This window comes from Lichenostomus cassidix, chromosome 5 (assembly GCF_008360975.1).
Source record: "Lichenostomus cassidix isolate B80296 chromosome 5, HeHo_3.0, whole genome shotgun sequence".
Classification (NCBI taxonomy): Eukaryota; Metazoa; Chordata; class Aves; order Passeriformes; family Meliphagidae; genus Lichenostomus; species Lichenostomus cassidix.
The window spans coordinates 22,175,250-22,190,559 of NC_139486.1; the positions used below are offsets into that span (position 1 = coordinate 22,175,250).

The following is a 15,310-nucleotide window of genomic DNA, read 5'->3' on the forward strand; positions in this document are numbered from 1 at the left end:
GACTAGCCGGGTGCAGGTGAACAAGTCTGGAAATTACACTTGGAAAGAAAGGGTGGAGAACTGTTCTGGGGATGAGGGGCAGTGGAAATGAAAATCCATCTCCTGTGTTACAAAAGCCTACAGAGAGATTAGATCAGTTCAAGTAGGATGCTGCAGCCTCTTCCACCTTTGATGTTTTCAGGGTTATGTTAGTCAGGTAGGGAAGTTGCTTCACTGTTGGGCTGACTGAAGAGTCCCTGAACTCAGAGAGACAGGTTAGCCCTGTGATGCCTGATGATAACTAGTCCCAGAGGGTCTCACATGCCTTGCAGCAGTGACCCAAGGTGTCAGCTCCTCACACACAGCATGTGCCAATGGATGGTCCAAATGTATGTTCCAAAGCATACAGAGTCAGGTGTAACTGACATAGCTTGCAAACCACTCCTCCTCCTCTCCCAATGCCAGCTGCATGGCTGCCAGCTCTGCAGGGCTGTCTGTAGCACTAGCCACTGCTGTCTCTCAAATGTATATCTTTCTTCCCATGCTGAGCCAGTCTCACTTTGCTCCCACAGTAACTCTTGAAACTCAGAAATTAACAAGAGCTTCAAGGGCGAATGGAAATAAAAAATACCTCAGTACCTTGTTCTCTGCAACAACTCTCTGTAATAAGTCACACGCACATATATTCACCCTGTGCCCATGGTCCCTGCAAATGTTCTCCTTTGATTGCTTGCCCTCCCAGCCCTCCAAACAGTCTGAAGCAGGTCAGCAGTTCTATTGGTTATGCCACCCATGGCCACAATGCCTGCACAGGAGTAGGCTGAGGGCCACTGTGTGAAAGGAACTGATGTAGGCACATGCCTGCTAGGAAAAGACCAAGGTTGCCTTTCCTAACAACAGACCTAAAAGATGACAAAGCCTCGGCTCCACTGACTTTCCAAGAGGTAGAGCTCAGAGAGAGGTCAACTTGTGATGGAGATCCACAGAGGTGAGGGAGTTAGACACACCAACACAGCATGCTCTGCTTTGGCCAGCCTCTCACAGCAACTCTGCTCAAGTCTTGAAGCATCTCTTCAAGTCCTCACCTCAGGAGTGACGTTTCTAATGCTGAGAACTACTGTCCGCTTCTTATTTAATTCTTAAATTGCAACAGCTATGCCAGGAAATTCTGAGCAAAGACCCTCTCAGGATACCCTGCAGGCCAAGGGCTGGCACAGTCTACAAAGGTGAGTCAGGGGAAAGGATGGAGAATCTTGGCAGAGCTGAGTCACTGGTACACACAGGTCATCAGAGGCACATGCCTTAAATTGCTGTAGAGCAATGGAGCATCTACGCAGTCCCATCCCATTCTTGCTTACCTTGAAGAATCTTACCTGCTGTGTTGTCAGAACTGCCTAAAAACTTGTAGGACAATGGCGGGGTTCTAAAAATCCCAGGATGGTTGTTGCAGTTTTTATCTGCTTCCTCTTTTCTGTGTGTGTTATAAGAGCACTAAGCACAATTTTTGGTGACAAAATACACAAAGTATTCATTATAAAACTGTTTAGAGGTGATGCCTCTCTGAACCCACCTAGATGTATATCAATGGAGCCTGGACTTCGTTTGAAAGATGTTTGGAAGATGTTTGAAAGAATGAAGATTTAGTTAGGTGTGGTAAGAACCACAAAATTCAAAATGAAAGAGAGGAACAAAATTAAACAGACTCATAATTCATTAGATAAGGGAGAAGGTGTAGGGATGGTCCTGGATGTGCCATTCTTATGTCCAGAAAACAGATACCAAGTGCCCTCAACCCAATGTGCACTTTGTGGATAGTCCATCTGCTGGAAGCCTCCTCCTCAGAGAATTACCACCAACCTGCCAAAGGCAGCACAGGCTCTCTGTCACACCTCAGCTCCGGCCACATTGCAAATGCTCAATTTATGCCTTGGAAAATAGTTGGGTGTGGAAGATATAGTCATCAAGACACCTCTCACTGCTCCTAGAGATCCTGTTTCAAAGAACAGGGAGTTGCCAGTCTGTTTTTAAACATAAGGATATTTTCAAAAAGAAAAATCTTTTTTTCTTTCTCTTTTTTTCATTTGGATATCTCCAATAGCGATATTTCTGGCAGCGGCTGGAGGCAGAATACTCTATAAATACAAAGCCATTAAATTGCACACAGCAGCAACCTGATCAGGGCTACCTTTTAATTTCCTGACATGAGCTGGCCACTAACCCAATTACCCAGGGTCCCCGGAGGAGCCCTCATCCTTCCCAGGAAGCACAAAGCAAGAACCCAAGCATATTGCAGGGATGTCAGCTGAGCTTTCACTGAAATCAAATATCTTTTTGAGAACACATGGTCTGGAAGCAGGGATGGGGGCAGGAGGGAGAGGCTGCTGGAAACACTTTGCTCCATTGAGAGATTCTTTCACTTGAAACCAGAAATTAAACACCCTCCATTTGGTTATGCTGCTGAAAAAGAACTCTGCTGTTGATTCAGTTATCTGGATTTTAGTAGAGGATGAAGGCAAAGCTGTAAGTGGAGGCAGTTTGAAATCACCAATGCTTGGAATTCCTTGCTCAGATACTGGATGACTGCACCAAATTTACAGCATCACAGAGCCAAGTCTGTCCAGGATGACAGATTTGATTCCTTGCAAAATATTTATGACATCAGCAGCTGGTAAGGGAAACTGAAGAGTTAGAAATAAACACCAGGGCAATTCCACTGAGTACAGGGTTTCCTAATCATCCAGGGTCTTGAAGAGGAGATGGATTTAAGACATAACTACTCCTGAAATTAGGAGATTACAGTCTCACCCTCTCAGAAGTGGGGACCACCTCCAGCATTCACAGAGATGCAGGCACCTAGGTAAGACAAAGGTTACCAGGCTATTGCAAGGTTCTGGGAGGCAGGGTATTCCTAAAGACAGGGAGAAGGGAAGTGGAACAATTAACAGGAAGATGAGCTGAATGAACTTTGGGTTCTCTCCTGTAGACTTCTCTTTCCTTTGTCACTGCCTGGTATTGCAGTGTGAGTATCCACACATTCCAGCAAACATTACATCAGAAATAATATTAGACAGATAGGAGTCCAAGAGCTTGAGAGATTCGTAGCAAAGAATTTGGGTTCCTTGTTGAATTTTAATATGTTCTCTAGAATTTCTTACAGAAATGCATTAGGCGCAAAGGAAAAAACCTGGGAAAGGAATGGTTGTACCTGGGATTACTACAGCCCAACAGATACAGTTTTGGGAAGAAAGAGAGTCATGCAGATAAGACAAATCACATGTCTTTACTGGATAATTCCCTGACTTCCCTCTCAATGTTTAAAAGCTTCCCTTTTCTGCATCCAGATCAAGACTATATTCTCCTACCTTTCTTCCTTGCATTTGTAGACTTCAACCTCACCACACAAGGGTGATTCCTGAGAGGCAGAAGGCTAGGCCTGAGGACAACTTACCTTCAAAGACATTCAGAGTAGGACAAAACATCTCATACAGGGCAGTTCTCCTATCCCAGGAATCCCCATTCCTGCTCTTAGCAGGAATGACTGTACTCCAATGCATGTACTCCTGGGGAGTCCTATCTTCTATTTTCCGAAATAAGGTATACCTGGTCTATCACAGGACACATCCCCAGGGTCCTTTCAGTCTTTGCCCTCTTTCTTGGAAGCCAACAAGTGACATCTTGAAACTGGGCAGAAGTCACTCATACATCTCAGAAAGTTGCTCTTAGGACTCAGTCATGAGCAAGACTCTGAGAAGACAAGTCTCAGCACTGGCAGGGAGTAGAAGACAACAGAACTTCAGCAACATAATACATATTACTCCTATTAAGAGGGAAAACAAGACTCAAAGGCTGGTGAAATAATCAATGACATTTCAATGCCTGGATGAGATTTTTTTTAACAGGTATTTTCTTTGCTGTATGGTTTTCCACTGTGTGATATGACACGATTGCATGTGCAAACACATCATGAAAACATTTAGTGACCCAGCTTTGCTTCCTTTTCAGAACTGTTTATGCTCCATTTGGGTCTTTGCAGATGTGCCAGCACAGAACAGGGAACAACACAGCTTTAGGAACAATACAATTCTTTGAAGAAAAAGTTCTGCAAGGCTTCTGGAACAGTAAAGGACCAAATACCCAGAAAACAGCCAGTCTGCTCTATTTGGTATGTTATGGTTTGATATGTCTGATATTGCCTCTCCTCCACTTGCCTGTCTGTCATTTTCAGCCAAAGATGAGTTCTGTAATGAGAGGCCTTGATGTCTCATTGCACCTCACCTGTTATCCCCATTCCTCTTCTGATGATCTCAGAATATTTCCCTTTCAAGGGCTGTACTGCATTTATGTGACATGATTTTGGTAGTAAGAGATTGCAGGGATGGCTTCTGTGAGAAAACACCAGAAATTGCCCCTATGTTGCTCCAGACAGCTCCAAAACAAAGCTCAGCCCATCAGCAATGCTGGTGGTGCCTCTGTGATAACACATTCAACAAAGGGCAAATGCAGCTGGGAGAGGCATGAGAAAATACAGGAGAAACAGCCCACAGATACCAAGGTCAGAGAAGATGAGGTGCTCCATGTGCCAGATGATGCCTCTCTGCAGTCCATGTTGAAGACCATGGTGAAGCAAATTGTCCTCCTGCAGCCCATGGAGGACTACAGTAGTGCAGATATCCACCCTGCAGGCATGCAGGAACCCACACTGTGAACATGCCCTGAAGAGGTCACAGCTTGTGGAAAGTCTGTGCTGAAGCAAGCTCCTGGTAGGAGCTGCAGCCCAAGGAGAGGAGGCCATGCCAGGTTTTCTGGCAGGAACTGTGGGGGACCTACACTGGAGCAGTTTGTTCCTGAAGGACTGTACCTCATGGAAAGGACCCCCACTGGAGTCTACAGGAAGGACTTGTATTTAAGAAGTTCATGAAAGACTGTATTCCATGAGAGGGGCACCACACTGGAGTGGGAGAACAATGTGAGGAGGAAAGAGCAGCAGAGATGAAGCATTTTGCACTGACCACAAACCCCCAGTCCCTATTCACCTGTGCTCCTTGAGGCAGAGGAAGTAGATGTCACCAGTGAGTTAAGCCATGGAAGAAACAGAAGTGGGAGGAAAGTGGTCTTGGTTTTGTTTTTAATTTCTCAATATCATACTCTCTTATTAAATGGCAATAAATTAAATTAATTTTCCCTATGTTGAGTTTTGCCCATGACAGTAATTGCTCGATGATCTCCCTGTCACTATCTCAACCCACAAGCTTTTTCAACATATTTTCTCCCTTTCTCCTGCTGAGGATGGAGAGTAAAAGAGCAACTTGGTGGGCATCCAGTGGACACCCAAGGTCAACTCTCTGAACTGACATACAGAGGAGAACTGACACCACTGTCCTTGTCATGATGCCACTCTGCAAGGTGACACACAGGACTGCAACTTCAGAGAGGCAGCAGAAGTGTGGAGGCCAACCAATGTCCAAAATAAAACCTCTGAGCCCACATACTGAGCCATGTATCATCTGAAATTACATCAGCCTCTTGAAGACAAATTGCTGTAGAACACAAAGGCTATGGGAGGCTAGAGTGTGAATGGCAAAGGTATATTCTTCCTAAAACTGACAAGGTATATTGAGTTTTTAAAGGAGACCTGCCAAACTAGTGAAATTTCTCTGTCATTCCAGAAAGCCAGGAAGATCTAGATCTACTCTGTAGAGCCCAGAGTTGAAGAACTACACTTGGTCATTGTAGGCACAATATAGAGAGTGATGGGAGAAAAGAGAGGCAATGGGGTACAAACCCAGGGATTCCCAGCTCTGAACAATGCCTCTCCTTTGCAAGTTGCAGGGCACACTTTCCTTCACTGGCCATCCCCCCATGCCAGACATGCATGCAGGTATCATCTTCTCCATTTGGGGTGAGCAGTGTCACAGGTTTCTCAGGTTTCCCTGATTTTTGCAGAGTGGAGGGGCATGCAATTCTAGTGGACAAAGCTGTGAAAATGCCCATCTGCCACTGCCTGCAGGCTGGTGGTTCAGCAAGGTGAAAAGCAGCAGAGCACAGGTTTTCTGGGGACAGCGTCTCTCTACATGAAGGACTGGAGTCTACTGCAATGCTGGACTTCAGATTGAGCAGGTTCCTATATAAGCCTGCTAGGTCTAATTAATGCTCCCTGGGGACACTCTCCAGATGGAAGGGGAAAGTGAGAGACAGGCAGCCAGACAGGCCAACACGTCAGACATCTGAGCCACTTGGGCTCCGTGGGCAGAGCTTTCTGCTTGCCACTTTCCCCAGTGAGTCTTGCCTGCCCTGCAGCGTCACGCCAGGAGAACCTGAGACAGCGAAGCTCTAGTGTCCGTGCAGTTCCCTTGTTGCAGTACATTGATCAGAGCTCTCTTAAAGAAAGTGGCCTGGATATCTGAGACACCTATTGATTGCTCCATTGGCTCTCTTCCTGCCCTGATCCTCATTCACTCGGCATTGCCTGAATAACCTGCACTTCTGTGTTAGGGCCAGTCTCCCCAGATCTTAAAGGGCTACATTCACAGCTTTTTGTTGAGCTGCAGCCTGTGTGGGGAGGAAAGATGTCTGGTGACCCTTATACACAGTCCCCAAGGGGAGGGCCTAAGTCTTTCCTGCAGCATCAAGCTGAGAATTTCAAGAGTAAAGCAGACCTTGAAGTCATGGTTATTTGTTTTTGACATCTTTGAGTACTGATGCCTTCTGCTTGAAGAACAGGCCACATGCCCACCAGGCAGGAGGAGGTATGTACATCATGTATGGCAAAAATAACCAGGAAAATGAGAAGAAATTATGAAGTCCTTAATTAGTAACTAATGGAATATCACATTATTCTTGAGCAAAAGGATAATTTCTTTACCCAAACTAAGTTGCAAGCCCAGTGGCTTTCCCAAGGGCATCAAGGAGAAACCTGTGAAGAGAAGAACTGATTTCTAGATCTTGTCTTTAACCAAACTGTTTTTCTCCAAACTTGTGATAATCAAGGACAAAGAACATGGTTTAGTAACCTTCTGCCATGCATGAACCCAGGGATGAAGAGAGAAATACAGCAAGGCAGAGTAGGAAGAGGAACTACTGAAAGGAAAAATAATCATAGCCCAAATATCAAGAGACATCTTGTCCTAATGAGAGTTTGGAGACTGCAGAACAGGCTCTCTGGGGAAACCAAAACATCAGGGATTTAAAAAAAACTTCAGGGTTTTTTCAAGTTAAACTACTCAAAAGGTACAGTTGGGAACACTCGTGCCTTGGCAGAGAAAAGGGATGGATAAACTAATATGATGACAGATCAGAGATGGAAAAGACCAAATGAACCTTTTCTAATCTGAAATCCCTTGTCAATTCTGCATTTTGAGCAAGTCAAACAATTATAGATTTGTTCTTTCTAGAAACTCCTGGCTCTGTGGAGACCAAATAGTGTAAAACCATTTTTCTCCCTTCTTGGATTTGGCTTTTAAAGATGTGTATTGATTGAATTCTGTATACTAATACTTCATGCTTCCACCAAGCTTCACATAAAGTTAACTAATTGGTCCTCACTACCCTTTTGCAAAGCAAAGCAGTATGACCCTTATTTCTCAATCAGGGAAACTGAGCAAAAGAAAGAGAAAAAACGATGCAAGCCCAACATCACCTGCCCACTCTGTGTTAGGACACAGGAGCCCTATTTGCAGATTGCCAAGGTAGTGTCCCCTGCTGTTCTTGATATTATCAGGTGCTCTTGCATCCCATTGCTATCAATAAATCTTTATGCTGTATATTCCACAGCTCTAAATATTATGGGCAGGATCATAGACACACTAACATCAATAGCAAACCAAGCTTCCCCAGTGACTTTAATGATAGCTGATCAATTCCTATATGAATAACTAAATACATTTCAGCACAAAAGCAGCCATAGAGTCAAATTTCAGTTTGTCATGAGTAGTATCCCACAGGGTTCAGGAGTTCAGGGACAGCATGGTGTGAGTGAATTTATACCACTTTCCAGCCTGACCCTGGTCTGGAAGGAGTTAACTGTTTTCACAGAACTTGGACGCTAAGACACAAAACCCTTTCACAGGACCCTGCTCTGAACAGTGTTGAACTCCCAGAACTGGAAGCAGAGGATGCCCTGACCACACAGCATATCAGCACAGCTCCTGTGGCTGTTCCTGCATCTGCCAGCTCTAAGAGGCTCAACTGCTTGGATGCAGGGCAGCACAGACAGTGGCAAGCCTGAACCCATGCTGCTGCTCTGCAGAAGGATTTCAGCCACCACAGGCTTTTAAGGTTGTTTTATGGGATTCATATGAATAGGCTACAATGCATTAACAACTTGCACTCCCACTAAATCCAGTGTCACTAGTGTATATTGGCTTTAGTGGGTGAGGGGATACATCCCCTCCCTGAACTACCACATGAAGAGAAGCAGGTTTCCAGTGGTCTCTCTCTAACTACAAAGTAGGGGCCTCCCTCCCAGTAGGAGATCAAGATCCTCTGAGTCTACCACCTCTACACATAGGTCAGGAAAGGCCAAACTACAGAAGTCTGCATCTCCTCCCCCTGGTAACTGGTGTGCCCTAGAAGGAAGATATTTAACCACAGAAACTACACATCCATCAAAGAACAAAATGAGTTTAATGTCTAATCTACATTCTTAACAACACTGGCTGCCATCAACCTGCCTCTCAAGAAATGAGAGAGCTCTAGTGAGAAGCAATATGCACTCAAGTGACATTGTACAATTTATCACCAGCTGCTGTGATGTTATGACCTGGAAGAAAGTTGTATGCTGGCATCTTGGCTCCAGCATACAGGACTTGTGCAGACCACAGCCAGTGGTTCTTCCTTGTGGTTAAGCTGAGTGGACCTTGCTCTGCCGGTATAATGATGCGGAGGGTTGCATGCAATGCTTCTCCTTCCTTTCCCTTCCTCCCCTCACTGCCTTTCCCAGAGGGACCCAAGGGAAACAAAGCTTTAAAGTCAATCCATAAGAATGTGTTTAATTGCCACTGAATTCCCTATGGTTCATTTTGAACGGACAAGGATTGAGAAAGGGGGTGTGGGAGGAAAAACAGCACAGGAGGGAAGCTGAATGCTGCTCAAAGAGTGCTGAACAGATCGATAGGCTGAGCATAACACAGGCTGAGTATGCAGGGCAGGGGGCCCATAGCTCCCAGACAAACCTGTGCTACCAACCATCTTCAGAGAGTCTCCTGAGTGGTAACACAGGCAGACCTTCACGGCACACTGTATCAGAGCTCTGCATTAACTCCATCTTTCCCTTATGAAGTACACCCAAACCAGTCATGATCATGAAAGAGCCTCTCTTCCCCGACACTGAAAAATTAACTGGGGGAAAGAATAGCAACACCCTCCAGCCCAGAGTTCCTTTGGGAAAGGAAACAGTCTGGCACCACCAGTTTCCAGTTATTTGTCAAATTTGCGAGTACTAGAAATGATATCAGAGCATGAGAGCACTGACTAGAACCACTCTCTTCTCTGGACTTCCCCCTTGGTCACTGCCCATCCTGACTCTTTTACAAAGCCTGTAGAAAGATACATTCAGAAAGACAAAGAGGCCAAGAATGTAGTTAGCCTGGGAGATTCTGCAAGGTCTGGAATACCAGGCACTGTCGTGACAGAGAAAAATTCTCATTCTGACTCTGTCTTACCTTCCTTTAGCATCCCCACTTTGAGGCATTTCATGAAGCGACAGGCCTGACAGGACTTGCGCCGCCGTTTCGTGATCTCACATTCATTGGTGGCTGGGCAGCTGTATTCAATATTCCCTGTAATAAAACACAGAGATGGTCACCCAGGAATCACGTTCTCCCCATGGATCCAGGGACAGCTGTAGTGCCCAAATATTCCCACCACCATCAGTGTGGGATGTTGCATATGCATATGTTGCACGTTTGCTCACTCATTTGCACACACATCCTCCAAGACTATACCCAGCTGACTGAGCCAAAGGGATGACTGCAGTGCTGGGCTTTTGGGCATGTGTCCTCCAGGCATGTCATCATCCCTCGTGCTGCACCCCTTGTAACCTGGCCTGTTCCCTGAAGTCCAGGGCTGAGAGTGGGAGCAGTTCAGACATTAGTAGCATTTCCATTACTGCCAGTCTTGCTCCGTGTCTGTGGGATGGATGTCACCCATCCTTTCTTGCCTTGGTTGTGGAACCAGGGAACTCAGAAACAGTATCTCCTCCTTTGCTCCCTCCTGCCAGCTGGCATACTACAGGTAGCAGGAAAGCAATAGGTCTGCACTGAGAAAGGTGGATAAGACATCCTGTAAAACAAACGTGGGTTCTCCGTGCAAATCTTTACAGTTTTACTTTATTAGTCCTTGTGCACCTGCCTCTCATCCCTCTGCACAGACCATTTCCTCCTATAAATAAAGATCAACAGTGTGATACATACCAATCTCTGGGGGTGGTAACTAGACTTTGGGGGCCACTAAGCTGTTGGAAAGCCCCCTGGATTTCTGAGTGGAAAAACTGAGCACAGAATCAAAAGAAAGAAAGCACCATTTGATTTATCTCATTATTCTTAGCCCATGCTGAGTGAAACCCCAGGAACACACAACCCCAAAAGCCTAAAGGTGATCAGCCTGCTACCTATAAACATTCTGCCTCTTGTTTCTTGTTTTGTCACAAGACTTGCAACTTACTCCTAAGTTTCAGCCCAGCCCCCCCATTCCTCTTACCATTGCTCATCTGCCCTCAAATACAGTTTGTCTGCAGGAGCAGAGTGCGCTGCACAAGTTGATTCCATTCAGGCTGTATTTCGTCATTGTGCAGCATCTGAATTTCAATAGCCAGCCATGTATCAACATTCTCAGAGAGCTGGAAATTGAGATTCAAGCTTGATCTCAAAGTAATAAACAAATTCCTGTTCTAGACACAGAGCTCCAGCACATTACAGACCCATGAGTACAGTGGCCCTGATCTCATGATCGGATACTTGCTGTGCCCCACACAGGAAGGAACAGAGCAGGAACAAACCTGGGAAAAAAACTCAGACACAGTCTCACTTTGGAAGGTTTTGCCTTTGTTTGAATGCCAACCTTTCTCACTAAAGCCAGGATCAGAGCCCTGGAGAGATGTGAGATTTCATGTTTTGTGGTCCAAAAGCCCAAAATTTGCCCGCAGAGTCATTACAGAGTCATTACAGTACGGGCACTGAGCCTTTATAGCAGTGGGAGACACTGACAGCTCTCATCTGGAAGCTCAAAGTCCCTTCACAGTACCAAGCAGATCCCCAACCTTCCCCATGCCTCTAGTCCCTGAATCCCTTAACAAGCAATGTACTGGAGAGAGCCTACAAAACCTATATCACAACTGTGATAGTGTCAGAGTGTGTGTAGGTACAAGTTACCATATACACACACAAGTACAGCTTGAATAAGGAGTTCTCAAAAACACATCTGTACTAGAGTCATGATTGCTAAAGGAGCCTCAGAGGAGGCTGAGCACTGGGCAAACTCCCATTCCTGGACAGTAAAGCAGTGGCCACTATGTAGTGCAGCAGCCCTGTAGGTTGCTGGTTAGCATGGATGAAAAAATACACCCAGCCCGGTGGGACATCCCATTCAGGATCTTTGTTGCCTTCCTATTGAACACAGGCTCATGTGCCTAGCCCAAAGGAAGCAAGCACCTGCAGCTGTGTCTTACAGCCCTCTCTGCAGGTACAAATGCTACAGCTGAGGCTCACTGTGCCCTCTTCACACAAGACAATGCTGCCATAGGAAATGGAGTTTTATATCAAGCCCAAAAACATGCTGTGCACTGCATAGACTGAGAGGCCCAGCTGGGGGCAATGCCTGCCATTACTGCAGAAAACAGGGGTACCACCAGGGAAGGCACAGTAGGCATTACCCAAGCAGAACTCGACCAGGAAAAACTGTCATCTCCAAAAGTTTAACAAAGTTCTCTGATTTTTTTTTTTAATCTGTCTCTCAATTTCTTTTATGGGTCCTGGGGCTGGCTGCCAGCACAGTGAGTTGCTCACAGCTCCGTGTAATTTCTGTAAGTGCCCTGTGATAAAGTGATGAGATTAACTCATCGAAATTCCAACAGCCTCCCAGTGGCTGGCGGTCACACCACCAGCCCAGCTGCCAGCACGGGGGCCTCAGAGAGAGCTTCCCTTCACTGCAGCAGCGGGGGGTGCTGCAAAGTCCTGCAGAAGAGCATCAGCACACAAGGGTGCACACAGACACGGACAACTCTGTAAGCAACAACAGAATTTGAGTCAAGTCTCTGTGTGTCATGAACTGTAGATTACGCGACCCAAAAGGAAAGGACAAAAAAAGGGATAATTTAATAGACAAGGCCTTGTTTTGAGCCATTACTTATTAGAGAGATTTCCTTTACTTAGAAAATATTTACATATGATCTGGAAAAAATGGCAGAACCTCACTGATGCCATGGCACAAGATTTACCTAAATAATGGCTCCAAAAAATCAAGTCGTAGGTGAACAGATCCGAGTCTCGATTTCTTCTAAGCTTTCATATATCACCTTGGAGGGCAAATACTTCCTCTCTGTCTCCTAGTTTGCTCGTCTGCAAAATGAAATGAACACCAAACCTACCTTCTGGGGAGATTGTGAGTCTTTATTCATTACGGTTTAACTGTACTTTAAAGCCTTTAGATGAGAGATGCTACAAAACAGCAAAGGAGTATTAAAGTGATAGATCATGGGTTTTTATGCTGGAGAACTGCAAAATTACCCTATTTTCTGCAAAATTAGACCTCTGACTGTTAAACAATTTGGTGTAATTTCTAGAGCACGCGTAATAGGAGCACCTGAAAATTGCACACGAATACTTGGTCATTCAAGAGATCCTATATTCACCCTACCTCTCTGGAACAGGATGGACTGGGAAGACAAGAATGTCTCCCTGAGCTTGGGTAGCACAGTGAAGTCCCACCCATCTCCTGCTTAAATTCTGGATAGGGTCCTTAGGCAAGCTGAGCTTCAAATTAGTACAGCATTGAGGACACAAGCTGCTCCCTGCTTACCGACTCTACCTTTCTACAAGGAAACTCAGGAAAAACTAGATTAAAAAAACAACAAGAACCTTCTGTTTGCTGAAAAAATCCCATCTTGCTTTTTCTGGTTTCTTCTTCACTGCTATTCACTTAAATTAGTCCTCACTGAGGCATCATAGCCTGAGTCCTGGTGTGATGTGAGGTACTTTGTGAAAATCAGAGTAAAATCTCTCAATTATTTAAGAGATTTCTTCATGAGGTAAGAAGGGTTATTTTTTAAGCCTCAGCTTTCAAAGAAAAAGATTCAAATATTGAGCCTGTAAAGCTGCATTTTGGAACTTGAGTAAGTGATCTGATTTTCAGCAGGGCTGTCTATGCTCCTAGAGACATCTCTGATCTAGGTGCCTGAGTACATAAAAATATGTAGGCTCTTATCTGTGGAATAAAAAATAAAAGAGGCTCTTATCTGTGGAAAGGAAAAAAATCAACCCAAAAAACCCCACCAAACCCCCCCAAACAAATACCCCAACAAAACCAAACCTCAGAACTCCCCATGCAAGTTTATCACTTGCAGAAAAATGACAGTTTGAAAAATCAGGTGATATAAGCCCTAGTGCTTGGCATAACCAAAGTTTTACTTCATGTGGATATTACAGTAATGTGATCACCAAGGCTTCAGGAATCTTGATGCTAAGAGAGGAAGAAGGGATACATATAGGTGTAACACCAGCACCGTTTGCCTCCTCAGGGTGGCACACCTGGCTCCTGTTCACAAAAGAGCACTTGGACATTTCACAAAACCTCACTCAAATCAGCCTCCTGCTTGCACAAGGATGCAGGATATGGGCCCTGGGGCTCCCTACTGGCAACAAGTTTGTCTATAAGGTTTCAAACACAGAAACATTTTACAGAACTTCTACAGAAAAGATCCTTCTGCACAAAGCTCTCTGTACAGATGTACTGAGGCAAACAGAAGACACTTGACTAATAGAGCCGAGGATGCACTGGAGATGGTTTTTTAAATTCAAGTGATAGATCTGTGAATAGTAGGCAGCAGTCAAGTACTAGATCATGAAATACTGCACTTTCCCTGGTTAAGCTTTACCAGTTTTTGGAAAGCTGTGAACTCCCACCTGAAAAGTAGCAGGAACATTTCTGAGAAGGACAGAAGGATAGGACAGTGCTGGGCTGATGAGGCTGCTCCTGTGGGGACAAAAAACCTCCTTTGTGTGTGTGGATTGTAATGGTCTTCTTCTCAGGAAAACTCTCTCTAAGCACCACAACAACAACCAGAAAGCCCTAGAAGACTTTATTACAAGCCTGTTATAAATCCCTACAAGTCTACTGAGCTGCATTATCCACACTTTAAGCCCCTTATTGGTGTAAAGGGATCCCAACACAGCAGTTCTGTTCCTAGACTCATTGAGTTTGAAGCTTGCAAGACTCAAGCAGGAGATCCACGGATGCAGGCACTTTGCCTAAGACACAACTTGCCTATCCAGAAGATGATGGTAAATGTGTCTCTTTTCTCTGAATCTCCAATGTTTTGCTGAACTTTAAGCTTTTATTATATGTTAATGCGTCATTTTAGAAATAGCCTTAATTTTCACCATTTGAAGATGACTATGCAGGGTAGTCATAGACATGAGTACATTGAATAATAAAGGACTCATATGGTTACACAGCACTGTTATTAGTTATTATTCAAAATAAGCAAAACTACCTACTAGTTGTAATGATTAATCAACAAAAGAGAATGACAATATATTTGACTGATAAATAATGCTCTATCAAACTACAGCAAACTATTAAGACAAGGAATAGAGTTTGATTGAGAATTTGTATCCTGTAAAAAATCCAGAATTTGCCTTTGTCTTAAATTTGGATGAAAGGATCAGTTAGGATTTCCATGGAACAGAAATTAAAGAAGCTTTAAGTTATAAACATCCCAAACTATCTTTTGTGTAGGAGACCCATTCCTTTACATTCATCTAATATGAAAAGTTTTGTTTCAAATCAGACCTCTCTTGAGCACCAATAGCAGCACACTTATACATAATGTCTGAAATACATAATTCTCTCCTATCTGCACTAGATTGCACATTCCAAAATATTCACAGCCAGGTGAGGTAAATGCAGACTGCCACTAGAATATAACCCCATGAAACGGTACTATGATAGAGAAACAGGATTAAAATTCTGTCAGACAGCCTAGCTGACCAAAAATGCTTCAGGTCAGTTAAGAATTTCTGATTCTGCCTCAAAGCATGGGAAGTCCAACCCTGGGGTTCAAAATAATGTGTTCAGAGAGAAAGGCCTGCAGCCCAGAGGTGTGTTCTCTCATCTCACC

General features: G+C 44.5%; 1 protein-coding gene across 4 annotated transcripts in view; it reads right to left on the minus strand.

Moving 5' to 3' along the window:
- The window catches only part of ESRRB (estrogen related receptor beta), a 142,795-nt gene that overhangs the window by 22,807 nt on the left and 104,678 nt on the right, over positions 1–15,310 (minus strand). For all 4 annotated transcript variants that reach the window (XM_085061738.1, XM_085061736.1, XM_085061737.1 and 1 more), the window contains one exon: positions 9,639–9,755. In XM_085061738.1, coding sequence (XP_084917864.1) covers positions 9,639–9,755 — 117 coding nt within the window. The remainder of the gene's footprint in view (positions 1–9,638; positions 9,756–15,310) is intronic.